At 41.0% G+C, this 27,362-nt stretch overlaps 2 protein-coding genes across 3 annotated transcripts in view; both read right to left on the bottom strand.

The window, feature by feature from the left end:
- The window catches only part of LOC126477561 (uncharacterized), a 59,420-nt gene that overhangs the window by 12,224 nt on the left and 19,834 nt on the right, over nucleotides 1-27,362 (bottom strand). The window lies entirely within an intron of this gene.
- Nucleotides 8,244-27,362, bottom strand: part of LOC126477545 (uncharacterized) — a 203,691-nt gene continuing 184,572 nt past the window's right edge. Inside the window, exon 2 of the mRNA XM_050103625.1 lies at nucleotides 8,244-9,399. Within this exon, the coding sequence (XP_049959582.1) occupies nucleotides 8,458-9,120 (663 nt within the window). The 5' untranslated portion in view covers nucleotides 9,121-9,399 and the 3' untranslated portion in view covers nucleotides 8,244-8,457. The remainder of the gene's footprint in view (nucleotides 9,400-27,362) is intronic.

Here is a 27,362-nt window from a genome sequence, read left to right on the forward strand (position 1 = left end):
AATTTACATAAATACAATAAAAGATACAATGTAGATAACATATCAAGTAAAGAACATAAATCCAGTTAACACAATATTGAGTCACACTTAGGAAGGATCTGCAACATACAGAGGAAGCAAAAGCAAGCTAAATAATACAATAAATACATATGTGGGAATTTGGTTGGGTTGTAGCCCAAGGAGAACACACTTAATACCGTAAGACTCGATATATTTCATATCAGCACGTACAAACATTCACATTACAGCAAGTCATACAGTGAGATGAATAAGCAAGATAGTGCGGGCTGTTAGATTAAAGAGTCAAACATCTTGTGATGGCGGAGGTACGTTGTTCGTACTTGTTGACACCACACATTCCCCCCTCCCGCCCCCACCCCCTCCCTCGCAGTGTGGAGCACAGTTTGACTTCAGTGGAAGGGGTGCATGTCCAGTGATGAACGTGGTAAGGATGATGGCAGTGATGTGATGAGGATGTCCATCTCCAGAGGTTGTTGCAGCAGGGACTACACTGGGAGATCAACGTGGAACTCTTGCAGGTGGAGTCGGAGGATGAGGTGTCGGCCCGTGTGTGAGGATGGAGTGGTGTGGGGAGGGACTGTCTCCCCCGCATGATCAGCTGGCAGTGTCCAAACTCTAACCTCCATACAGGGGTCACCGTAACTCAAAGGAGCGTGTCATTGACCCCTCGTGGGAGCGGACAGAAGCCAGCAATTGACTGACAAACCAGGTCCCCGGTCAGGAGGGCGAATCGTCTTGCAGCAGGATGAAGATGTGCTTGTTGTCAATGAGGATGGTGATGTCTTCCACATGTTAGGGTGGGACATCAGTCTGCAGAATCACTTGAGGGGTTGGTGAAGAGGAGGTAGAGAAAGAGGGCGAGAACCCAAGGAATGGCGTTGATGGTGACACAGACGCATGTTCGGATGAGGGCTGCGGCAGTAACTCTTAGGGATCATTGCTTTATCTCGAGTCCTCAGGGTTCGGAGCCTGCATAATGTCTTCAGGTGTGAAAAACGCTGTGTTGAGATGTGCCAGTTTCATATGATGAAGAGAAACAGTGAGTGGTGAACATTTAACCCAGGTGTCCATTGAGTTAGCAGTGGGGTTTATGACCTCGTACGGGCCTGAATCTAGTGGGGCCTGGACGGTGTCTTCACAGAGAAAAACGAACTTGCATGATAGGAGATCAAAGGGCACATAGGAACGTGGAGGAATATGGCTAGAGGGGTGGTGGGGGAGAGGGGGTCATGGAAATGTTAGCAAAATGCATTCAGATCCAGCTTACAAAGTCAGGAAGGGGGGTGGAAGCGTGGGGGGGGGGGGGGGGGGAGATTGTAACAACTCCCCAGGGAAGACAGGGTTTTTACTCACTCGTGGTGCCCTCAATATCTGGTTTGTATGACAACCATAGACCGAGGAGTACCCACGGGAGGGGGGGGGGGGGGGGCTCGGCCCAAAGACTGTCTCTTGACACTGCAGTGCTGTCTTGAAAGTGTGATGTCACCATTCTACCACTACCAGTCCGTTTCCTTTGGAGGGGGGGGGGGGGGGGGGGGAGTGGCGACATTTGTTTATACGACACAGCTGGCATAGTTGGGGGAAGAATGCTGATTCAAACCGAAGCCTTCTGATGAGGGAAGGGGGCTGATGAGGTTTAGGCATACTGACGATAACGGCCAGATGGAATGTCAAATTTGCGGAGAGGTGCAACAGTGTGCCTGTGGACTTTGTTGTGCTGGCAGGTGATGCAGTTCCGGGCCCAGGTCTGACAATTGCACTTCATGTCTCGCCACAAGGATCATTCGGACACGATGTGTGCTGATGACTTAATTCCGGGGTGTGCTAGGGAATGTAGAATGTCAAACACTGAATGGCAGAGGGGGTGGGGATGAGGGAGCGGAGGGTGCTGATGGAGGAGTCGCACCAGGCCTCCTGTCAGATGCTGGCGAATTTTGCTTTGGTGAAAGATGGCAAAGTGGAGGTGCTGTTGAGGAATTGCTGTGCATGCTCATCCTGGTTCTGTAGGGACACGAGGTCGGAAATGTCCACGACTGATGAGATTGTGCTAATGTGCGGAAGGAAATCTGCCATCATGTTGTCAGAGCCTTTGATATGGAGGACGTCAGTAGAGAACTGAGAGATGATATCGAAATGCCGAAAGTGAAAAGGGAGGGGGGGGGGGGGGGGGAGAAAGTTGAGAGGGGGACTGCGTATGGCGTCTGCTACTGGTTTATGGTTGGTCAGGATGTGGAAATGTTGGCCCTCGACGTCGGGGCGAAAGTGTTTCACTGCCTCTTAAACTGCTAAAAGTTTGCGGTCAAAGGCTGAGTATTTTTGTTGGGTGCATGAAAGCTTATTTGAAAAGAGCTTAAGTGGTGTGACCATGTTGTCATGGCATTGGTGTAGGACCACGCCTACTGTGAAGTCACAGCCATGTATGGATGAGTGAGGGTGACAGCTCATTTGAGAGAGTCTTTCAGGGCCTGGAAGGCTGTGCGCATTGGTTTGGTCTACCGAATGGGGTATGTCCCTGAAGTTGCTAGCTGGCGAGGGTGTTAGTGAGGGCTGCTTGGCTGTCAGCTGCTGCAGGCAAATGACGACGGTAGTACTGTATCATTCCCGGGAACTGACGGAGCTCTTTGTATGTGGTAGGGAGTGACACGGATAAGACTGATTGCATCTGTGATTCAGGGGGGTGTATATCGGCGGCTGAGACTGTATATCCCAAGAATTGGACAGATTTCTGGCGTTGTTGCAGATTGTCTGTGTTAATCTCGACTCCATCTGATAAGAGAGTGTCCTTTACTATTGTGCTGTGATGTTCGTGATCTTGCACGGATTTCCTTAAGATCAGGACATCCTTGAGATATACAAAACAGAAGTCAAACTGGAACAAGAGAGAGTCAATAAAGTGTTGCCACATCTGGGCAGCTTTTTTTAACCCAAATGGCATGAAATGGTACTTGAACAACCCGATGATGGTGATAATCGTTGTTTCCAGAATGTCCTAGTGTGCAACTGAGATTTGGTGATAAGCGCATTTGCAATCCAGTATGCTGAAAATTGTAGCACCTGTGAGAAGGTCAGTGAAGTCAGAATTGTTCGGTACAGGATAATTGTCCATCACAGTTCTATCGTTCAAGCATCTGTAGTCACTACACACACGAAAGGAGCCATCCTGTTTAAGGTTGAGGTGTATGGGTGATGACCAGTTAATATCAGAGGGCTGTAAAATTCCTGCCTCAGTAAGTTCCTGTATTTGCTGTCGAGCTAAGCTTGAGTGGGATAAGGCAGGAAGCCTTGTAGCAAATAGGTGGGCCCTCAGACGTGATGATCTGGTGAACAGTTCCTTTTGTGATGGCTGAAACTGAATGTTCGATGACTATGTGTGGTCAGGGCATGGTGTTGGTTGAAGTTTTAGGGGGTCATGGCTTGGAAGTAGCATATTTGTCTGCTCCAGAGGGGAATGGCAGCAAAAAATTCAATGTTTGTTATGTTTCTGTTGGTACGGATGGCAGTTTGTGAGTGCTGAGCTGAGAACGTGGTGGGCGCGAGTGGTGTGGGAAGAAACTGTCTATTGTCCATAGTGTGCGAGAGAGGTGCACTCAGTGGTGGCGGTGCTGCTGACACACATGGAGCTCTCAAACAAGCCATGCGAGGAGGTACGGGAGGGGGGAATGTTTATCAACAGACTAGGCTGCTGGATTGGCATGAGGTGCGCGAGTGTCAGTTTGGGAAACAGGTGAGAGATGTTGAGCTGAACGCTCTTGATGGTGGTGGTGGAGGCGGGGGTAACACTATGTGGTTGAGACTGGAGTCACACGAGATAGAGGTGGGGTTTCCGGCCTGTGTGCTGTTGTCAGCGAAGTTGTCAGATGCGGCAGATGAAGGCTCAGGTGTCGGCACTGCCAAGTGGTGTGAACTGATGTGGGTGTTGATTGTGGCTAGCTCGTCTTGGGGTGCCTGGAACGCTATATTCCAAAACGGCGTTCTCACAGCAGAGGTCACAAGTCTTGACACTTTCTGCCAGGAGACGATCCACAGTTGCACAAGTCCTGCTCACCAGAGCTATGCACTGATGCACTAAACAGTTAATGGCGTTTACACTCAGAGCAGGTGGTGAAGCATGTACACACAGGATGTGAGTGTTAGAGGTGTGGTGACACAGAGAACCTTTAACGACATTTGGAGACAGGTAGTGGTGTGATAAGTAGGCGATTCCCAGGATCGGTTCTGCGATGTCCACCACATGGAAGATCTAGCGGAGGGAGAGGCCATTAGAGAGGCGGAGTTGAAGCTTGACGGAGCCACAGTTCGGGAGTGTAGATGAACTGGTGGCTCGCAGGAGAGAGTGTGTGCATGTGAGGGGGCGTATGACTATCGACTTAGGTACAATTGAGACATCAGTGCTGGTGACCACGAGGAAGTTGTGACTCGAAGAATAGTCTTTGATGCAAAGGTGGCAGTTCAGTGGATGGAGGCATGGACAGAATGTAGTGTGAATCGGCACTCATCAGATGATTGGCTTCTCAGATGCTTGCACAAAGGGCAGCACTCTTTAGTGTTGTCGGCAAATACAGTGTGGTACCAACAGTGAGGGACATTGGGAGAGGTGGCGGCTGATCATCCTCGATCTGTTAGCAATCAGTTCGGGTTCGTACTTCGTACGATGGTGTGTCTGGCTTGGGCGTGATATGCAGCGGCTTGGTGGGTGGAGAGTGCGCGCACTGGGTGCCAGGTGGCACAGCAGTCTGAGGATGTGGAGTGCGGCCTGCCCCTGCCAGCAGCCAAGTGAACTATTGGTGCAGGAGTGCCAACCTGTTGCATGAGCTCCTGCTGACGGGCACTGGTGTCTGAGCGAGTAGACCTGATCAGACATCCACACACGTAAACCAATGGGTTCCGGGGCGTGGTGGAGGAGATGAACCTGGAGGTCTGTAGGCAGTTTTGATAACCACACCGACCCAGGGTTTCTTCTAGCGTCATCTGCTTGCTGACCAGGAGGCGTAGCCGGCACCAAAGCTGGGATGGGCTGCGGTCACCGAGATGTTCCTCATACAGTATTTACAGAGTAACGTCTTGTGGGGAACACGAGAGATGCTCGGTGATACTCTGTTTTGTGAAATTGTACTTTGAAGTTAGTGGCGGCATCAGAAGTAGGTCATAGATCAAGTCTGTGTGCCTGTGCAGATGGGTTATGAGGAACAGGAATTTTGAATTGTCATAGGTGACGCAGTAAAGTTCGAAAAAATTCTCCACCAATGCAAACCACATTGTTGGTTTGTCCTCTGATAGTAGGGGCAGGGTTGGTAAGTGGCCTTGTGTTGGTGACAAGGGCACAGCTATTTCTGTATCTGAGTCCCTCATATCAATCATAGGACGTGGATGCTGGACCAACATGGTCGGTGCAGATGGCACTGCGTAGGGTGTGAGCAAGCAGTCTGTTGGGGGGTGGGGGGTGGGGGAATGGAAGGGCTCCGAAGAACTAGGAAATGATGCTGTAGAACTGCCTGATTCAACGTTCGTGGCATGGAAGTCTGTTGCGGAAGACCATGTGAAAAGTGAGCAGGTGAACAGTTGCTGCTGAAACCCCCTGAAAGTTTACTTGCGGTGGTGACGGGGGATGGAAGAGAAGATGTGCGTGGAGCAGCACAGTTAAATGTTCCCATCAGGCTGTCGACATGACGACCTGGGACATGTTTGGAGGTGCAGAAACCACAGTTAGTATGAAACTTCCTGGTAGATTAAAACTGTGTGCTGGACCGAGACTCGAACTTGGGACCTTTGCCTTTCGCAGGAGAGCTTCTGTAAAGTTTGGAAAGTAGGAGATGAGGTACTGGCAGAAGTAAAGCTGTGAGGACGGGGCGTGAGTCGTGCTTGGGTAGCTCAGATGGTAGAGCACTTGCCCGCAAAAGGCAAAGGTCCTGAGTTCAAGTCTTGGTCCGGCACACAGTTTTAATCCGCCAGGAAGTTTCATATCAGCGCACACTGCCCTGCAGAGTGAAAATCTCATTCTGAGCACAGTTAGTATCATTATGCGGCACATAGTGCACTTTACGGGCCCCCACCTGATGTGAACAGAGGGGCTGAACGGTCACTGGGGGCTAAAATGTACTTGCAAATGTTTGTGATATACACTGGGCATTGTCCACTTTGTAAACTGATGAAGTGGTAAAGCACTCGGGTGTCATGGGAGCAGTATCAGTACAGGTGGTCTGTCCTAACAAAGGCGAGGTCGCACATAGCACTGTTTTAACAGTCGCTCAGGTGGCCAGCATCTGATGCATAGTTTGTGCACAAAATGTAGAATTCACATTAGCATGATGAAATGCAAGAACTCTGCTCATCTCGTTACCGTTACCGTTTTCAAAATGCATGTGTCGATGCACACTCACTGGAGAGGCAAAGTCTGAGCCTGCAGTCACATGTTCCACTGTCGAGAGGTGAACATATTGAGGTGACAAAACTGCAGGAAACGTGTTGTAGAATCCAGGCGGTGGTGGTGAAGCAACGCAATGTCCCGTTGTAGGTGCAGGAGCCTTGATAACCATATGTTGCGCTGCAGGACACATGCCCAAGTGGAACGAATGATGGCATAAACAAAGCCGGTGCAGTAGGCATGAAAATAGTTGCACTACAAGGAAATGGCACGTGAATTCTTACCCGGGGTCACCACTGTGGGAATTCAGTTTGGTTGTAGCCTAAGGAAAACACACTTAATACTGTAAGACTGGATATATTTCATATTGTCCAGTACAAACATTCACATTACAGCAAGTCATACAGAGAACTGAATAAGCAAGATGGCACGGGCCATTATGTTTGTCAAAGATCTTGTGATGGCGAAAATATGTTGTTTGCACTTGTTGATGCCACACATGCATGAATACAGAAAAACAAATTATTATATATCTATGACAGTGAGATGAAAAGTATTTGTAAAACAATTGTAAATTTAGTGATGGTATTCATTGTCTCTCATAAATTCAGCAACTATATAAAAAGATTTCTCTATTGGGTACTCTTTCAGAATTTGCTTGAATTTTGGTAATTGTTTATGCAAGCATTTGATATGAGGTGCGAGTGGATTAAACAGCTCAATGCTGGAGTGATAAGCTCCTTTTTGCACCAGATTTAGACTTTTCAAAGCAGTGTGTAGACTATATTTGGTTCTTGTGTTGTAGTCATGAAATTCACTGTTGTCTGTGTGTAGAGAAAAGTTTTTACAGACAACAAGGAAAAAATACACTGTGAGAAGCAATAAGGATCCCCATCTTTTGAAAAAAGTTCCTGCAAGAGTGTTTATCATGGGTATCATTTATTATTCTTATGGATTTTCTGAGCAGTGAATAATATTTTATTTTACTTTATTTTATTTTTTTGCGAGATGTTGGTTCCCCTAGAATATAATAGCATAAGACATTATTGAATGAAAGTAGGCAAAGTAGGGAGCCATAACAGTAGCCACTTCAGTCACGAAATCAATAATTCATAGTGTATTTATTGTTGAGTTAAAGTCTTTTATAGAGATGAAGAATGTGGATAGACCAATTTGCAGCTTGTTTGTTCAAATCATATTTTGACATGAATATAAGATATTAGTGATGATAATTTGTCTGTCTTTTTTTTTAATTGGTAAATATTTATCAGTTGAAAATAAATGGGTTTCCATGCTGTGAGTAAAACTTATGTTTGTGCTAGGTAAAAGAATTTTTATTTTTGCCATTTGATTACATTCAGATGTAACATTTTCTGGAATCCACACTTTCTTACATGCATGAACACTTTTGTTTTTCACAGAAAAACATGCCAGTCTTCCAGACTAATGTTTGTTAAAATATTTTCAGAAGTTGTGTTTGAGATTACCGGAAAAATAGGGACTAATGGGAAAGGTCCTAATGAAGACAATTTAAAATGTTGTATGTGTCAAATGTAAAAAAAGGCCAATGCATTAGATGTGACTACAGTGAATAAAAACATGAATAAGAAAACCTTTTTTCATGTTTTGTAATTCCATATTCCATTCATATTGTCATGTATGAAAAGTAAATATGTACAAATCACATGGTCTTTGAGCAGAAATGAAACGTAATAGTTGAAGTTTTTTTTTTTTTTTTTTTTTTTTTTTTTTTTTTTTTTTTTTTTAAAAAAACAGTCCATTTATACTACAGCCAGAATTGCCAAAACTTTCTCCGATATTTTCCTTTTCATGTAACTCTCAGAACTATGTAAATTATGCAAGACATTTCACAGTAACATGATTTTTTTTAAATATATGGGATACTTAATTTTCATGTAAAGACCTCAAGTTCCATAGGTTCACACAATCCTACACGTCTTCAGTGCAAATTATTATTATTATTTCTATTTTTCTCAGACCTTAGGTCTGGTTAAAAATGGAAAGTGACGCGGACCTTCATCGAGTGTGACTTCCTTTTAACTGTACGGTATATGTTACATTGTATTTAGGAACTTTCGGGTTATTGAACATGTATCAATAATTGCGGATTTCTGTAGTTGTATATATACGTTTGGATGTAGCTGTATTGCGCTGCTGTACTGGTGGATATTGTATGGTATGACTCCTGTAGTTGATAGTATAATTGGTATAATGTCAACTTTATCCTGATGCCTCATGTCCTTGACTTTCTCAGCCAGTTGGATGTATTTTTCAATTTTTTCTCCTGTTTTCTTCTGTATATTTGTTGTATTGGGTATGGATATTTCGATTAGTTGTGTTAATTTCTTCTTTTTATTGGTGAGTATGATGTCAGGTTTGTTATGTGGTGTTGTTTTATCTGTTATAATGGTTCTGTTCCAGTATAATTTGTATTCCTCATTCTCCAGTACATTTTGTGGTGCATACTTGTATGTGGGAACGTGTTGTTTTATTAGTTTATGTTTTATGGCAAGTTGTTGATGTATTATTTTTGCTACATTGTCATGTCTTCTGGGGTATTCTGTATTTACTAGTATTGTACATCCACTTGTGATGTGATCTACTGTTTCTATTTGTTGTTTGCAAAGTCGGCATCTATCTGTTGTGGTATTGGGATCTTTAATAATATACTTGCTGTAATATCTGGTGTTTATTGTTTGATCCTGTATTGCAATCATGAATCCTTCCGTCTCACTGTATATATTGCCTTTTCTTAGCCATGTGTTGGATGCGTCTTGATCGATGTGTGGCTGTGTTAGATGATACGGCTGCTTGCCATGTAGTGTTTTCTTTTTCCAATTTACTTTCTTCGTATCTGTTGATGTTATGTGATCTAAAGGGTTGTAGAAGTGGTTATGAAATTGCAGTGGTATAGCCGATGTATTTATATGAGTGATTGCTTTGTGTATTTTGCTATTTTCTACTCGTTCTAGAAAGAATTTTCTTAAATTGTCTACCTGTCCATAATGTAGGTTTTTTATGTCGATAAATCCCCTTCCTCCTTCCTTTCTGCTTAATGTGAATCTTTCTGTTGCTGAATGTATGTGATGTATTCTATATTTGTGGCATTGTGATCGTGTAAGTGTATTGAGTGCTTCTAGGTCCGTGTTACTCCATTTCACTACTCCAAATGAGTAGGTCAATATTGGTATAGCATAAGTATTTATAGCTTTTGTCTTGTTTCTTGCTGTCAATTCTGTTTTCAGTATTTTTGTTAGTCTTTGTCTATATTTTTCTTTTAGTTCTTCTTTAATATTTGTATTATCTATTCCTATTTTTTGTCTGTATCCTAGATATTTATAGGCGTCTGTTTTTTCGATCGCTTCTATGCAGTTGCTGTGGTTATCCAATATGTAATCTTCTTGTTTAGTGTGTTTTCCCTTGACTATGCTATTTTTCTTACATTTGTCTGTTCCAAAAGCCATATTTATATCATTGCTGAATACTTCTGTTATCTTTAGTAATTGATTGAGTTGTTGATTGGTTGCTGCCAGTAGTTTTAGATCATCCATGTATAGCAAATGTGTGATTTTGTGTGGGTATGTTCCAGCAATATTATATCCATAATTTGTATTATTTAGCATGTTGGATAGTGGGTTCAGAGCAAGGCAGAACCAGAAAGGACTTAATGAGTCTCCTTGGTATATTCCACGCTTAATCTGTATTGGCTGTGATGTGATATTATCTGAATTTGTTTGGATACTAAGTGTGGTTTTCCAGTTTTTCATTACTATGTTTAGGAACTGTATCAATTTAGGATCTACTTTGTATATTTCCAATACCTGTAGTAACCATGAGTGGGGTACACTATCAAAAGCTTTTTGGTAATCAATGTATGCATAGTGTAGCGACCTTTGTTTAGTTTTAGCTTGATATGTCACCTCTGTATCTATTATCAGTTGCTTTTTACATCCTCGTGCTCCTTTGCAACAGCCTTTTTGTTCTTCATTTATAATTTTGTTCTGTGTTGTATGTGTTATTAATTTCTGTGTAATGACTGAAGTTAATATTTTGTATATTGTTGGTAGGCATGTTATGGGGCGATATTTAGCTGGGTTTGCTGTGTCTGCTTGATCTTTAGGTTTCAGATAAGTTATTCCATGTGTAAGTGTATCAGGGAATGTGTATGGGTCTGCAATGTAACTGTTAAATAATTTAGTTAGATGTGAATGTGTTGAGGTGAACTTCTTTAGCCAGAAATTTGCTATTTTATCATTTCCAGGGGCTTTCCAATTGTGCGTAGAATTAATTGCTCGGGTGACTTCATGTTGCAAAATTATCACTTCAGGCATTTGTGGTATCATCTTGTATGAGTCTGTTTCTGCTTGTATCCACCGTGCATGCCTGTTATGTTGTACCGGGTTTGACCATATGTTGCTCCAGAGGTGTTCCATGTCTGTTATGTTTGGTGGATTGTCTATTTTAATGTGTGTGTTATCTATTTTGCTGTAATATCTGGTGTTTATTGTTTGATCCTGTATTGCAATCATGAATCCTTCCGTCTCACTGTATATATTGCCTTTTCTTAGCCATGTGTTGGATGCGTCTTGATCGATGTGTGGCTGTGTTAGATGATACGGCTGCTTGCCATGTAGTGTTTTCTTTTTCCAATTTACTTTCTTCGTATCTGTTGTTGTTATGTGATCTAAAGGGTTGTAGAAGTGGTTATGAAATTGCAGTGGTATAGCCAATGTATTTATATGAGTGATTGCTTTGTGTATTTTGCTATTTTCTACTCGTTCTAGAAAGAATTTTCTTAAATTGTCTACCTGTCCATAATGTAGGTTTTGTATGTCGATAAATCCCCTTCCTCCTTCCTTTCTGCTTAATGTGAATCTTTCTGTTGCTGAATGTATGTGATGTATTCTATATTTGTGGCATTGTGATCGTGTAAGTGTATTGAGTGCTTCTAGGTCTGTGTTACTCCATTTCACTACTCCAAATGAGTAGGTCAATATTGGTATAGCATAAGTATTTATAGCTTTTGTCTTGTTTCTTGCTGTCAATTCTGTTTTCAGTATTTTTGTTAGTCTTTGTCTATATTTTTCTTTTAGTTCTTCTTTAATATTTGTATTATCTATTCCTATTTTTTGTCTGTATCCTAGATATTTATAGGCGTCTGTTTTTTCGATCGCTTCTATGCAGTTGCTGTGGTTATCCAATATGTAATCTTCTTGTTTAGTGTGTTTTCCCTTGACTATGCTATTTTTCTTACATTTGTCTGTTCCAAAAGCCATATTTATATCATTGCTGAATACTTCTGTTATCTTTAGTAATTGGTTGAGTTGTTGATTGGTTGCTGCCAGTAGTTTTAGATCATCCATGTATAGCAAATGTGTGATTTTGTGTCGGTATGTTCCAGCAATATTATATCCATAATTTGTATTATTTAGCATGTTGGATAGTGGGTTCAGAGCAAGGCAGAACCAGAAAGGACTTAATGAGTCTCCTTGGTATATTCCACGCTTAATCTGTATTGGCTGTGATGTGATATTATCTGAATTTGTTTGGATACTAAGTGTGGTTTTCCAGTTTTTCATTACTATGTTTAGGAACTGTATCAATTTAGGATCTACTTTGTATATTTCCAATACCTGTAGTAACCATGAGTGGGGTACACTATCAAAAGCTTTTTGGTAATCAATGTATGCATAGTGTAGCGACCTTTGTTTAGTTTTAGCTTGATATGTCACCTCTGTATCTATTATCAGTTGCTTTTTACATCCTCGTGCTCCTTTGCAACAGCCTTTTTGTTCTTCATTTATAATTTTGTTCTGTGTTGTATGTGTTATTAATTTCTGTGTAATGACTGAAGTTAATATTTTGTATATTGTTGGTAGGCATGTTATGGGGCGATATTTAGCTGGGTTTGCTGTGTCTGCTTGATCTTTAGGTTTCAGATAAGTTATTCCATGTGTAAGTGTATCAGGGAATGTGTATGGGTCTGCAATGTAACTGTTAAATAATTTAGTTAGATGTGAATGTGTTGAGGTGAACTTCTTTAGCCAGAAATTTGCTATTTTATCATTTCCAGGGGCTTTCCAATTGTGCGTAGAATTAATTGCTTGGGTGACTTCATGTTGCAAAATTATCACTTCAGGCATTTGTGGTATCATCTTGTATGAGTCTGTTTCTGCTTGTATCCACCGTGCATGCCTGTTATGTTGTACCGGGTTTGACCATATGTTGCTCCAGAGGTGTTCCATGTCTGTTATGTTTGGTGGATTGTCTATTTTAATGTGTGTGTTATCTATTGTTTGGTAAAATTTCTTTTGGTTTGTGTTGAATGTTTGGTTTTGTTTCCTTCTATTTTCACTTTTTTTGTATCTTCTAAGTCGTTTGGTCAATGCTTATAATTTCTGCTTCTTTTCATCTAATTGCTCTATTGCTTCTTATTGTGAGATTTTACCTAACCTTTTTCGTTTTTTGTCTGATATTTCATTTCTTATAAATTGGGTTAGCTGTCCGATGTATTTTCTCAGTTTTTCTATTCTGATCTGTAGCTTGTGTTGCCATGCTGGTTTTGTGGGTTTCTTCTGTGTGTTGGTTGGTTCTGATCTCTGCCTAGTGTGTATATTTAGTGTAGTGAGTGCTCCTACATAAACCAGTAGTTGTAACTCTTCCATAGTTGTGTTTTCATTTATTTTGTTGTGTATGATTGTGTTGATAGTTGTTATTGTTGTTTCGACATGTGGGTTATTTGGTGGCCTATGCAAGAATGGTCTAATGTCTGTATTTGTGTCTTTGTATTCTATATATGTCAACTGAAATTTTTCTTCTATATCTAACATTATTATTATTATTATTATTATTATTATTTTTTTTTTTTTTTTTTTTAAGCCTATTGTATTCTACGGATATACAGGGTGAGTCACCTAACATTACCGCTGGATATATTTCGTAAACCACATCAAATACTGATGAATCGATTCCACAGACCAAATGTGAGGAGAGGGGCTAGTGTAATTGGTTAATACAAACCATAAAAAAATGCACGGAAGTATGTTTTTTAACACAAACATAGGTTTTTTTAAACGGAACCCTGTTAGTTTTGTTAGCACATCTGAACATATAAGCAAATACGTAATCAGTGCCGTTTGTTGCATTGTAAAATGTTAATTACATCCGGAAATATTGTAACCTAAAGTTGACGCTTGAGTACCACTCCTCCGCTGTTCAATCATGTGTATCGGAGAGCACCGAATTACGTAGGGAACCAAAGGGAACGGTGATGGGCCTTAGGTACAGAAGAGACTGGAACAGCACATTACATCCACATGCTAACACCTTTTTATTGGTCTTTCTCACTGACGCACATGTACATTACCATGAGGGTTGACATACACGTACACACGTTGTTTCCGTTTTCAATTATGGAGTGGAATAGAGTGTGTCCCGGCATGTCAGGCCAATAGATGTTCAATGTGGTGGCCATCATTTGCTGCGCACAATTGCAATCTCTGGCGTAATGAATGTCGTACACGCTGCAGTACATCTGGTGTAATGTCGCCGCAGGCTGCCACAATACGTTGTTTCATATCCTATGGGGTTGTAGGCACATCACGGTACACATTCTCCTTTAATGTACCCCACAGAAAGAAGTCCAGAGGTGTAAGATCAGGAGAACGGGCTGGCCAACTTATGCATCCTCCACGTCCTATGAAACGCCCGTCGAACATCCCGTCAAGGGTCAGCCTAGTGTTAATTGCAGAATGTGCAGGTGCACCATCATGCTGATACCACATACGTCGACGCGCTTCCAGTGGGATATTTTCGAGCAACGTTGGCAGATCATTCTGTAGAAATGCGATGTATGTTGCAGCTGTTTGGGCCCCTGCAATGAAGTGAGGATCAATGAGGTGGTCGCCAATGATTCCGCACCATACATTTACAGTGCACGGTCGCTGTCGCTCTACCTGTCTCAGCCAGCGAGGACTGTCCACAGACCAGTAATGCATGTTCCGTAGATTCACTGCCCCGTGGTTTGTGAAACCCACTTCATCGGTAAACAGGTAGAACTGCAACGCATTCTCTGTTAATGCCCATTGACAGAATTGCACTCGATGATTAAAATCATCACCATGTAATTGCTGATGTAGCAACACATGAAACGGGTGAAAGCGGTGACGATGCAGTATGCGCATGACACTACTTTGACTCAGTCCACCGGCTCTCGCAATGTCCCGTGTACTCATGTGTGGGTTCATGGCAACAGCAGCTAACACACCAACTTCACCCGCTTCTCCTGTGATGGGCCTGTTACGGACCCGTTTGCATGCTACGACCATACCTGTTGCATACAGTTGGCGGTAGATGTTTTGCAATGTGTGGCATGTTGGATGCTCTCTGTCCTGGTACCGTTCTGCATACACCCTGCAGGCTTCAGCTGCATTTCGTCGACACTCGCCATAGATGAGTATCATCTCCGCCTTTTCAGAGTTCGAATACACCATGGTCACAGTTCCTACAACACTACACTATCACAGATGTCTGGTAACACAGTGTACTACAGTTGGTCTGCGTGCGGAGACGAATGCAGAACAACAATACCAGCAAGCGCTACATGCGGACACTGCGACAGCTAGACCAAACCACAACAGTGCACTACAGCCACACTCGTAAACACAGTCCTCATCGTAAACATGTCCATGCAGATGCTGCTCACCGACCGTGGCCCATGTTTGTTACAACACGCAACTGAACGTCGGAGGTTTCAAGCGTCAACTTTAGGTTACAATATCTCCGGATGTAATTAACATTTTACAATGCAACAAGCGGCACTGATTACATATTTGTTTATATGTTCAGATGTGCTAACAAAACTAACATGGTTCCATTTAAAAAAAACGTAGGTTTGTGTTAAAAAACATACTTCCGTGCATTTTTGTATGGTTTGTATTAAACAATTACACTAGCCCCTCTCCTCACGTTCGGTCTGTGGAATCGGTTCGTCAGTATTTGATGTGGTTTACGAAATATATCCAGCGGTAACATTAGGTGACTCACCCTGTATTTATTCAAATCTCACTGTTATCAAAGATTTCCTGTAATACTTTGGAATTCCATCTTTACCTCTGATTTGAAAGAAGTTAATCATTCTATAAGTACTGTTTGTTTCCTTTGGCCATAATTAGCATATACAGGGTGCTTCAAAAAGAATATACATATTTCAAATGTATATATTTATTAAACTATAACACATACAACTATGAAACTTGGGACATGCATTTATGAATCTCTCAAGTTTAGATTACAGGTTTTCAATAAGTCTTCCACCAACGGCATGAACAATACCACATTGATACTTGAATTCTTCAAATATTCAGATAAGCATGCCCATCATTACTGATGTTACAAGAGTACAGATCCAGTTCTTCAACTCTTCTAGGTTCTGTGGTAGTGTTGGTGCATAAACAATGTCCTGAATGAAACCCCACAGGAAGAAGTCACAGAGTGTCAAATCTGGTGTCTATGGAGGCCATCTAAGAAGTGCTAAGTCAACAGATGTTTGACAACCAATCCAAGGGCTCGGTAGTAGAGTTTCATTCAGATACGCCTGCACTTGGCAACTCTAGTGAGGGATTGTCCTGTCTCGTTGAAAAATAAAGTTGTCGTGGTTCAGCCAGAGAAACAGAAAGTTTTGTAATATAGCAAGATACTACTGACCATTAACTGTGTTTCTGTCAAAGAAGAATGGAATACTGTGCAAAACAACTGACTCTGGGTGAATCTTGAATATGTTTAGCAAGTGCATGTGGCCCCCAAATACGAAAATTGTGCTTGTTTACGTTTCCTTGTAGGTGGAAAGTCACTTTATCACTGAACATGATGTGCTGTGTGAACGTATTGTCATTGTCAACAGCATTCTGAAGCTTGTCAGAAAATGACACATATTTGCATTTGTCATCAGGACATGGAGCATGTAACAGCAGTAACTTGGTTGGGTTCTTAATCAACCACGTCACAAAACTTGCCAAATTGTTATTGTGGCAGCTGTAACACCTGACTGGCATGATGAGTTGATTTGTAGGACTACGTTGGAAAGCGGTCTGAATATGTGTGACATTTCCATCGGAAACACTAGGGCAACCAGGACTTTTTCCTTAACATACACATCCTGTGCCTACAAACTGTTGATACCATCTGTGAATGTTCCATCCATCTGGAGGATCAGTTTGGTACCTCAACCTGAAATGTCTCTGCCCTGTAAGCACAGACTTATGGTTCGCAAACTCGAGAACACAAAATTATTTCTGCTGCAGAATAGCAATTTTACAACATGTGACAGTAACCAAGAAAACAGAATACAGTCAATATCTAGCAGCAATTAATATAAACTAGACAATGTATTCATTCCTCTAATAACCAACCAGTAGTGTTGACATCATAATACTTTGCAACACATATTTTCTTTTCGAAAAACTCTGTATTTTACCCATTTCAGTATTTTGGTTATGAGATTTTCTTGTAACATTCTACTGGCGAAAAAACTGGGAACTTCCCTAATTTTTCAAAACAAATTCTATTTTCCATAAAAACCATGCATGTGAAAAAAATAAGAAATCTATTTTATTTTGGCTGTGTGGCATACCCCATAAATAATTTTTATTTCTACAAATTTTGTTAACCTCAAGAGTTGTGTTTTCTTTGTAACTTTTCACTCATGTATGCAAAAAAATATATACAAAAGTTATTTTGATCAGTAACTGGGTCTGGAACAATCTAGAACTACAAGCTGTAATATTTTGTTGTAATATGCACCAAAAGTTAGTCTGCCTTTGTTTTGCTCTCAAGTGAGGTAGTTGATTTGAGCTGAAGTAGGACAGTCTTTGTTTTAGAAGCTGCATAGTATATTTTTTCTTGGCACCATGGACAGATTGTGTGCCATGTGCATCTTTTTTATTGATAAAAACAATAGAAAACCCAGGATGGAATGGAACAATATTATGGAAAGGATAGTTGCTACTCACCATATAGCAAAGATGCTGAGTTGCGGATAGGGGTGGGGAATAGTAAAGTGCTGGTTGCGGGAGTTTTGACTACCTCTCATCGAGCCTTAAAATGAGAAATGTCCTACCCACTACCCTTCCCACTCCTCCCACAGTGGTATTCCATTGCCCACTAAACCTACACAATATTCTCATTCATCCCTACACGACCCTTGCTCCCAACACCTTGCCTCATGGCTCACATCCCTGTAACAGACGTAGATACAAGGCCTGTCCCATACATTCTCCCACAACCACCACCACCACCACCACAACCTACTCCAGTCTGGTCAGAACTATCACCTATCCCATCAAGGACAGGGCTACATTTGAAACCAGTCATGTGATATACAAGCTAAGCTGCAATAACTGTGCTGCATTCTACATAACAGGGTCTATACGACCCGAGACAACATTGAGATTCATGAACAATGCGGGTATTTTTTTCGTCCGTGAGAAAACCGGGAAAAACCCGGGAATTTTTCATTGTTTTAGTTTTCAGTTAGATTTTTGTAATGTTTGACTGTTAAGAACCAATATTCTAACAAAGAATATTACTGTACCAGTACCGCAGAATAATACTGCAGCAATAAAACATGAACTAAAGAACAAATACGAAAATAAAACTTATGTTGCAAACGAAACACGCCATATACGAAAACGAAAAAACAGTGCTCTTACAAGCGTCTGCCAGCAGCAATACTTCTGAACAATAAATTGCCTGCGATGAACGTGACTTTACAACCATTTACATTATATTCGTTTGAGCAGCTGTGAGAGGGCTCATGCGCATGCACAGTTGAGTCGCATATGTGTAGTACCTTCTCCTGCTTCTGGCTACATAAATGTGGCTGTTAGCTGTATGCCGGCCGCAGTGGCCGTGCGGTTCTAGGCACTGCAGTCCGGAACCGTGGGACTGCTACGGTCGCAGGTTCGAATCCTGCCTCGGGCATGGATGTGTGTGATGTCCTTAGGCTAGTTAGGTTTAAGTAGTTCTAAGTTCTAGGGGACTGATGATCTAAGATGTTAAGTCCCATAGTGCTCAGAGCCATTTGAACCATTTTTTTGTTAGCTGTATAAGCAATAGTAGCAAGCCGCTAGATGCTACCCGTAAAAATTTTACTGGCAAGCCGAAGCTACCAGCTTCACATTTGCGTAACAGGCTTGGATCTAAGCGGCGGAGGAAAAACCGGGGTATCTGCCCCGGGTGGCAATTCCAGGAGGAGGGGGCCAAATTCATATTCTTGAGGGGGAAAAAAAATTTGTTTCACAAAGCGCCTAGCATCCAGCGCACTTTGGTCTATTGTTTATTCATATGGTTTTGAAACACATCCCTGTTAGATTTTGGACAATTTTTGAACACATTCTAAGTTGATTTTTGAATGCACGCACAGTGTATGTGATGTCTCTGCCAGAGCAATCCCCGTCGCATCTAGAAATAAACTTTTCTGCAGCCAAAAGGTGACGGGGCTATACGAGCTGAGCGGAATAATGCTGAATGGGTGAATGCCAATCGCTGTTTTTGTGGTTGACTGGATCTGGAATGATTGGCGTTGTTATAATTACTAGCGAAAGCCATAGATTCAAACTACCAGAGTGGAAAATAAACGACTAACAGGAAGAACAGGTAAGAGAGATTACGTGTTATCATGTCGGCATATTCAAGAAAATGAAATTTAGACAGAAAGCTACACTAGTAAGGGCCAGTTGTACAATCCCCAGCTAGTAGGCACTTAAGTCCTATTCTGGGAGTATCGCGGAAAAAGCATTGTACAAACACGTAATAACGCCTAAACGGAGAATAAATGCTGGACAATTAAACTGGTGATTGTGGCAGGATTAGTGAAGTTAATCAAAGAATAAGTTGTGACACTGGCAAGAACAGTTACAGAATTAATGATGACAAGATTGATTGTTAGAACGAGGAAGGAGAAGAAACGGGGACATCACACAAATTATGGACGAATATGACGTTTCCAAATTTATATAAAATTTTTGTACTACTACTTTTCAATCTCATGCTTGAGAAGCTGGAGCGTATGAATGAAATGTGAAACTATTTCCCAACATAAAGCTTTTTGCTTGTAGTATGCGTAATAGGCCTTTGATATTCGTACTTCGTGAATTATATTCTGTCGTGTCATAAAAATGACCATTTGTTCCAAAACAGTCTCATTTATTTGGTGTGTATTACAACTTCTACAATATTAGACGGGCTTATTTTGTTTTATCATGACTTAAGGATTGAAGAAATGTGTACTGTCTTGCTTGTGTCTGGTCTTTAGTGGTTTTATGTATCCTATGTTTAATTTTATGTCACGCATAACAGCAAGTTATTAGCTAATAGGCAATAAAGGGTGCAGATTTTCTGAAGAGTTCTCTCTCTCTCTCTCTCTCTCTCTCTTTTTTTTTTTTTTTTTTTTTTTAACAAGATGTCAAAATGGCCGACTGGGTGTGGGAGAGGCACCACAAGACATTTTAATTTCTACTGTCCTGAATATAGTTTGATGGCATCCCATTTGAATTCGACAGAGCGAAGTACAGTGATGAAATGCTGTGTGAAGATGCATGGCACTGCACTTTGGCACACTTAAGACCAAGTATCATGTCTTACAGTTCCTAACACATGATTTATGTATCAGACTCTTCAGAAAGATGTGCACTACAAAATGAACATTTTTTGAAAAGTCGATTTAATTTTTGGCGTTATACCTCAAACGCTGGAGAGGGTGAGGGGAGGGGGGAGGGGGGGGGGGCACTATCTAGTATTGCCCCGGTTCGGAAATATCATAGATCTGCAACTGATACACAGAGTAGTCTACATTGTAGTGCGGATGTGGGCAGTCTCCACTTGACCCGTATTTACGTTTAGTGATTTTGCTGGTTCATCTCTGTTTATTGGTCTCACGTCAAATGAAAACAAAACAGATTCCTGTGGCCGGGAGCTATCAAGTGAATTAAAATACATCCACATAATTATGGAAGGCTAAGTTGTTAGTTTCAGTTTTTATTTTATTTTATTGCCACCTTTCTGACAGTTAAGCATTAATCACCTTGCAGAACAATGAAGTTATTTTTGTCGGTTTGCTAAGGAAATTTGGCTATTATTAATCTTTTCTGCTGAGGCAGGTCATTTATTTGAAACAAAGCGTTTAATTCCACACCATTGGCTAGTTTCAACTGTTCGCTGCATTTCAAGTGCACGTTTTCATCTTCTAGCACGTATGGCATTACGCCATAATAAAGAACCAAACATGAGATTATACATTACTGGTGCTCCAAGAAAATTTACATCCGAATCTGGACATACGAATGTGCACTTTAAGTCAAATTATGCATTTTAGTATGGTTCATGAAATTCCGATGCTCTTGGAGTATCCTCTGATGTGTATGAACATATGGGCTTCCTGCGTCGTCGTAGCTGCGCAAGCGCGGTGGCACCTTTTATCTGGCGCTCTGTGGCAACTGCTGAAACGAACGTATTTCTAACAGTCGTGGGAAAATATTATGAATGGTAGTTCGAAAATTGTTACTTTCAAAGTAAATTTGCTTTTATGCAAGGTGAACTATGTGCGAGAATGTACAACGAATTCATTAAATGACAGTATGTTAGACTCTCATTTAAAAACCAACTCTTTGTGGACGACTATTAGAAGAATTTCGAACCCAGATGATCAGACATTTATGTAGTTATTAAAAATTTTATTGGCACATTTGCATCATGTATCTTAAAATGTAACATGCACAAAAAAATCAACATTATATGTGAAAACTTAGAGTCTCTTGCAGTTCATTAATCTTGGAGACCAATATTATATATGAAAGCTTTGCTTTTCTTGTAACAACATCATGTATATTAATTTAAACAATTAACTTTTCCTATTTGTATGGTTGCGCTACTTAAAAATGATGTTACTATTGGCTGACTACATTATGTGTCCTTTGCTCTGAATATCCGCCATGAACTCCACTGGCGAGATCATGTGGCATGAGCTATGACTGGCTGCACATTGCAATCACGATTTCAATGTTTTGGGAAGTAACATGCGGTGTTTTGCGGAATTCGAATTTATACTTTCGTCATACAAAAATGCAGCCTACACGTTGCCGCACAGATCTTTCGAAAACGTGTTTTTTTCCCCCTAAGTTTCGTTTTGTAAAGTGCCGGGAAATTCTGCACTGGTGTAGAACCATAATGATTCAATGGATTGACAAGTTTTACAGTTCCGAGGAAAAGCATACTGTCACTTAACACAGAAAAAGTGTATTTTCGCCCCGGGAGAAAGGGTATTTTTAACCGGGAAATTTTTTTCTTTGTCCGCGTATACACCCTGACATAGGCATGACAAACAACAAGCTGTCTGTATGTATAAATGGCCACCAAAAAACTGTGCCCAAGAAACAGTGGGATCATCCAGTTGCTGAGCATGCCACCCAACACAATGTTCTTCATTTCAAAGACTGCTTCACAGCCAGTGCCATCGGAATCCTTCACACCAACACAAGCTTTCTGAATTGCACAGGTGGAAACTCGCCCTGCAATATATCACATGTTCCTGTAATCCTCCTAGACTCAATCTTTGTTAGTAATTTTCTTGACCTCTTCCTTGTTCCCATCCCAGCACTGCACAGCCCTCTATTCCACCAATGCGTCCAGTCTCTTTCTTTACTTCTTTCCTTTTCTGCTACCCTCCCCCCCCCCCCCCCCACTCAAAATCCCATGCCCTCAGTCTATCCTCCCAACCCCACCTAGCTGCTCACTCTCTCTCCACCTCATCCCAGTATCCTCCCACAAGCAGCACTTTACCATCCCCCACCCATACCCTGCTATCCTTCATCCCCCCACACCAGTCTCCTCCTTGCCCCTACCACCCAGTTGTCTCTCCCAACATGCTCTGCTGCTCGCTGTATGGCCTCAGCTGCCAGAGACTGTGGACGTGTATGTGTGGGTTGCATCTGCATGAGTGGGTATGTTTTTTGTTTATTTCTGATGAAGGCCTTGTTGGCCGAAAGCTCACTTTCTGACAGTCTTGTTGAAACGGATTGATACTTCCATGAGACTAAGAATTTTCGAGGAAAGGTTCATGACTGTGTTTTGGGTCTGTTTAGGTTCTGGATTTCGTATGGTGGTGGGAGGGAGTTTCTGAGGCTGTAATTGTAGTAGGTCTGCAAGGCATGATTTGTTGGCTATGAGGGGATATGTGGGAGGTTTGGAGGCTCTTGTATAGGTGGTGGATTGTGGTAGTCCAAGGTGGGAGTAGGAGGTGAACAGGTTGGAGATTTTTTTGAGATAACATTGTGCTTGCAGCTGTAGTACCTAGAAGGCAATGGAATTGCAGAACTGGATGATTTTACAGATGGAGAGGAAGCACTGCATGGAGGTTTATACCTCATTTACATGGTTTTTGGAGGACTGTGTTGGTGAGGGCTAAGAAATCATGGAAGTTGAACAGAGAGGCCATTGTGAAAGTTGTCATTTTCAAAATGATTATGTATACCCCTACATAAATGCAGATAGTACAGTTTGTCATCATGGCTTGCAGGAACTGCAGTTCATATAATTTCACTCTTAATTACTTATGAAGGATTTTAAACACTAGTAACTGAAGAATGTTCAATTCTGCACTAGCTCAATAGACAGACTACGGAACTTCACAAGATCACGAACCTTGCACAGACCTTTCTGGTTCAGCCCAAACGTTTTGCCTCACATAAACAACCTCGAATTTTTTTGTACTATTTCACTATGGTGTCATAAACTGGTGATGCATTGTGAAACTCCCCATGGAAAGCTCTTGTTGTTGTTGTTGTGGTCTTCAGTCCTGGGACTGGTTTGATGCAGCTCTCCATGCTACTCTATCCTGTGCAAGCTTTTTCATCTCCCAGTACCTACTGCAACCTACATCCTTCTGAATCTGCTTAGTGTATTCATCTCTTGGTCTCCCTCTACGATTTTTACCCTCCACGCTGCCCTCCAATACTAAATTGGTGATCCCTTGATGCCTCAGAACATGTCCTACCAACCGATCCCTTCTTCTGGTCAAATTGTGCCACAAACTTCTCTTCTCCCCAATCCTATTCAATACCTCCTCATTAGTTATGTGATCTACCCATCTAATCTTCAGCATTCTTCTGTAGCACCACATTTCGAAAGCTTCTATTCTCTTCTTGTCCAAACTATTTATCGTCCATGTTTCACTTCCATACATGGCTACACTCCATACGAATACTTTCAGAAATGACTTCCTGACACTTAAATCAATACTGGATGTTAACAAACTTCTCTTCTTCAGAAACGCTTTCCTTGCCATTGCCAGCCTACATTTTATATCCTCTCTACTTCGACCATCATCAGTTATTTTGCTCCCCAAATAGCAAAACTCCTTTACTACTTTAAGTGTCTCATTTCCTAATCTAATTCCCTCAGCATCACCCGACTTAATTAGACTACATTCCATTATCCTTGTTTTGCTTTTGTTGATGTTCATCTTATATCCTCCTTTCAAGACACTGTCCATTCCATTCAACTGCTCTTCCAAGTCCTTTGCTGTCTCTGACAGAATTACAATGTCATCGGCGAACCTCAAAGTTTTTATTTCTTCTCCATGAATTTTAATACCTACTCCGAATTTTTCTTTTGTTTCCTTTACTGCTTGCTCAATATACAGATTGAACAACATCGGGGAGAGGCTCTTTGTGCACTCAAAACCCCATTGGCAGTGGGCAAGTTTAGTGCAGAAAATGCTTTCTCTGCCTGCTTCACCAAAATTTTCATCAAATATGGACAGTTGCTGCTTTCCAAACTGACTTACTGCCATCACATTAAAAAGGCCTTTAAGTGTTAATCTCTCTCTCTCTCTCTCTCTCTCTCTCTCTCTCTCTCTCTCTCTCTCTCTCTCTCTGACAGAAATGTCTCTCCAAGATCAAAGGATGTGAGAACAGACAGAAGTGCGTGAAAACATTAATAGAGCAGAGGAATCAATATATATTCTAGAATTTGCTTGATGAGGGTGTTGATCATAAGAATTTGGAATTTTGAAAATATCTATAAATCTAATGTTTTAAGATGGTGTACTGCTGCAGCTAGTATGCTGATTTGAACATAAATATGCACTCAGGAAGAAAATGCATGTACTTAAAGGTAATGGAAACCAAATGACTAGCTATTTTCCTTTTACGCAATAATGTGATAGTTGCAAGACAGACTGTATGACAGGTTTTTATACTTCAATACAGTAAAAATGATATCACTGTTTACAGGCAAAACATCTCAGTCCAGTTCACTCTCAGAGATGCGTGTGAAAATATGGAAGGGAATGATGCAAATTAAGTGAAGGAAAAAATAGTCTCAGTACAGGCCATTCTATGAATTATCAACGTACTAAAATTCTCGCATCGACGAGTTCGTACTGGGACAGTGTTATTAAGGAAGCAGTGGAAATATGTAGCTCGACGAATCTTGTAAACAGAGACACAGGCTTTCAGCTTAGTACAGCTTGGGATCCAGCACTGGCCATACTGAAGTCGCTTCGAGCAGAGAGGAGTACTATTGGTCATAAGACGGATGGCGATTCGCCAGCAACATAAATATTCTGTTGACAATGGGAGGATAATCAAGGTGCCTACACGGACGTGCATTTTTGCTTGCAGCTTCCGACAGAGGTCGCTGGGGCGGCTGATGGCAGCGCAGAGCAGCGGCGGCAGCCTCCACGCGTGCGCCGAAGTCTTTGATTCTTCATCCTGTAGGTGGCGTTGCTGTCCTTCCAGCTATCGGTTGATATCGTCGCTATTGGCCATCGAATTTGGCGCCTCCACGCATGCGCACTTCCTGCCTAAGACTGGCATAAATAGGGGGCTCTGGTCCTGCCTTAGCAGTGTGTTCGTCGCACCTGAAGATGTCGGCCAGTTGCGCTGATGAAATATTGTGGAGTTTTCACTATGACATCCGACGTTTCACCCGAGAACCATATATACAACATGTCTGTCAGGAAAGCCTCAAGCAACACAGCTTACAATGTGTTTACATTATTTACATTTAACATGATGGCACAATTTAGAACAGTTTGTAGCGGTATACAGGCACTGCAAAGAAACGACAACTGCTTCATGACAGGCATAAAAGAAAGCACAGAACCATATTGTTTTATTTTTCTGAAATCTTGGTAACTTCTTGGGCTTAGAAACATAACTTCCTTGAAACCATATAAGCAGAAAGGCAGAGATACTTCATAAGAAAATTTGAAGTTGAAAGAAAAAGGTTCTTCACTGGCAAAAGAGTTGAATATTTTTGAATTAATTAAATACTGAAACAAAATTTATGTGTTGATCTGTACATACAACATTTTTATTATTTTATCTATAATATGTGAAGTTTGCTTGGAAATGTGCATGTTCATTTGTTATGTGCTTGGCAGACATAGGGTCTCAAGCTGTTGAAACGTGTTTCCATGTTAGTTTGCTGTTGCACAGCTTCTTCCACAGTCTATAAATCTATCAGTGTTAGCTCTTTCTACTGAAAGTATCTCTCTGGTATTTAAAAAAAAAGCAGTGAAATCAGTTTTTGCATTTTCCTAATCTGAATCTCTTGTTGTTCACTAGTCTTATCAATGATTCCATTATTATACCAATTTGATGTTTTTTGGATCAATCTTCAATACAGTCATGCAATGCTCTGCTGATCTCCATGTTATTTGTATGTTCATGATAAGTCATGATGTTCATATGTATTTCTACATGTGCTTACACATACACATTTTCAATTTCACACGTTCTCTTTAAACAAACTAATGTTTTGGACCATTTTTCAGCAATAGGGTTTTTTATGCTGCTACAGGGGCATGACCACAATCACCCATTTTGCCAGTCTGGATTGTGTAATTATACTGATGGGTGGTTGCTGCTGGTTGCTACACAGCTATATTTTTGAGTTCATCCCTTTTATGTTCTTAACCTCTTGCCATATCACTGACGCTCTTCTTTATTTCTTGTTGTGTTGAAGTGTACTTTTTGCCCAATTCCTGCAACAGTAATGGATTTTCTATTTTTCTTTCTGAGGTATTGCCCTTCCCTTGTTGCAGTGTCTGACCAGTACTTCTCGTATTATTTCAGGGATGTAAATTTTGACTTCTTTGTACATAATCAGTATTATTATTACAGGATTACTATTATTTATAAACAAAATCAGAAGTTGATGAATATATGCCACATACCAAAGTGAGAAATACTCACAATGTGCTATCAATCTGCAATTTTTACTATTTTGATTTTGCTGTCATAGCAAATTGAACCATAACAATGTATAATTTTTAATTTCTTGTTTATATAATTTGACTATTTGCTGAAATATCCCATTTTAACTCGCATACACTGCATTTTTATACCTGTATAGATACTAGGAATTTTTTTATGTGTAGGATGACACGATCTTTTTTAATAATTCTCAATGAAAATTTCTTTAATGTGTTATGACTTTAAATTATTCATTGAATTTTGAAAAAAGTTTACCCCTTTAAAGGTTGTACTTCTTCCCATTGTTAGGATAACCTCCACTGTTTCCTATCCACTTATGTACAACTCTCAGTGTCGCATAAACTAATATAATGATGATTTTGTAGCTGAAGTTTCAGTGATGCAGGAGTTATTGTAATTAAAAATGAGAAATATGAGAAAATGAACCCACTGCAAGGAATGTTACGAACTACTGTCAAAGACATAGAAACAACTAAGTGAAAGTGACAACAGCTGCTTAACGAAGGAAACAATTGTGATGATGCTAAAACAAGGGCAATAAAGTACGTAATGTCTGCAGAAACTAATGAAACTGCTGTATATCAAATATTTATAAGATATACTGAAGTGCAGTGCATTGAAGAACTTAGGTGACTGTATATGGTCATGTTTGACTTAGCTGGTATATATGTGCAGACTGATAT

This window comes from Schistocerca serialis, chromosome 1, assembly GCF_023864345.2.
Source record: "Schistocerca serialis cubense isolate TAMUIC-IGC-003099 chromosome 1, iqSchSeri2.2, whole genome shotgun sequence".
Taxonomy (NCBI): domain Eukaryota; kingdom Metazoa; phylum Arthropoda; class Insecta; order Orthoptera; family Acrididae; genus Schistocerca; species Schistocerca serialis.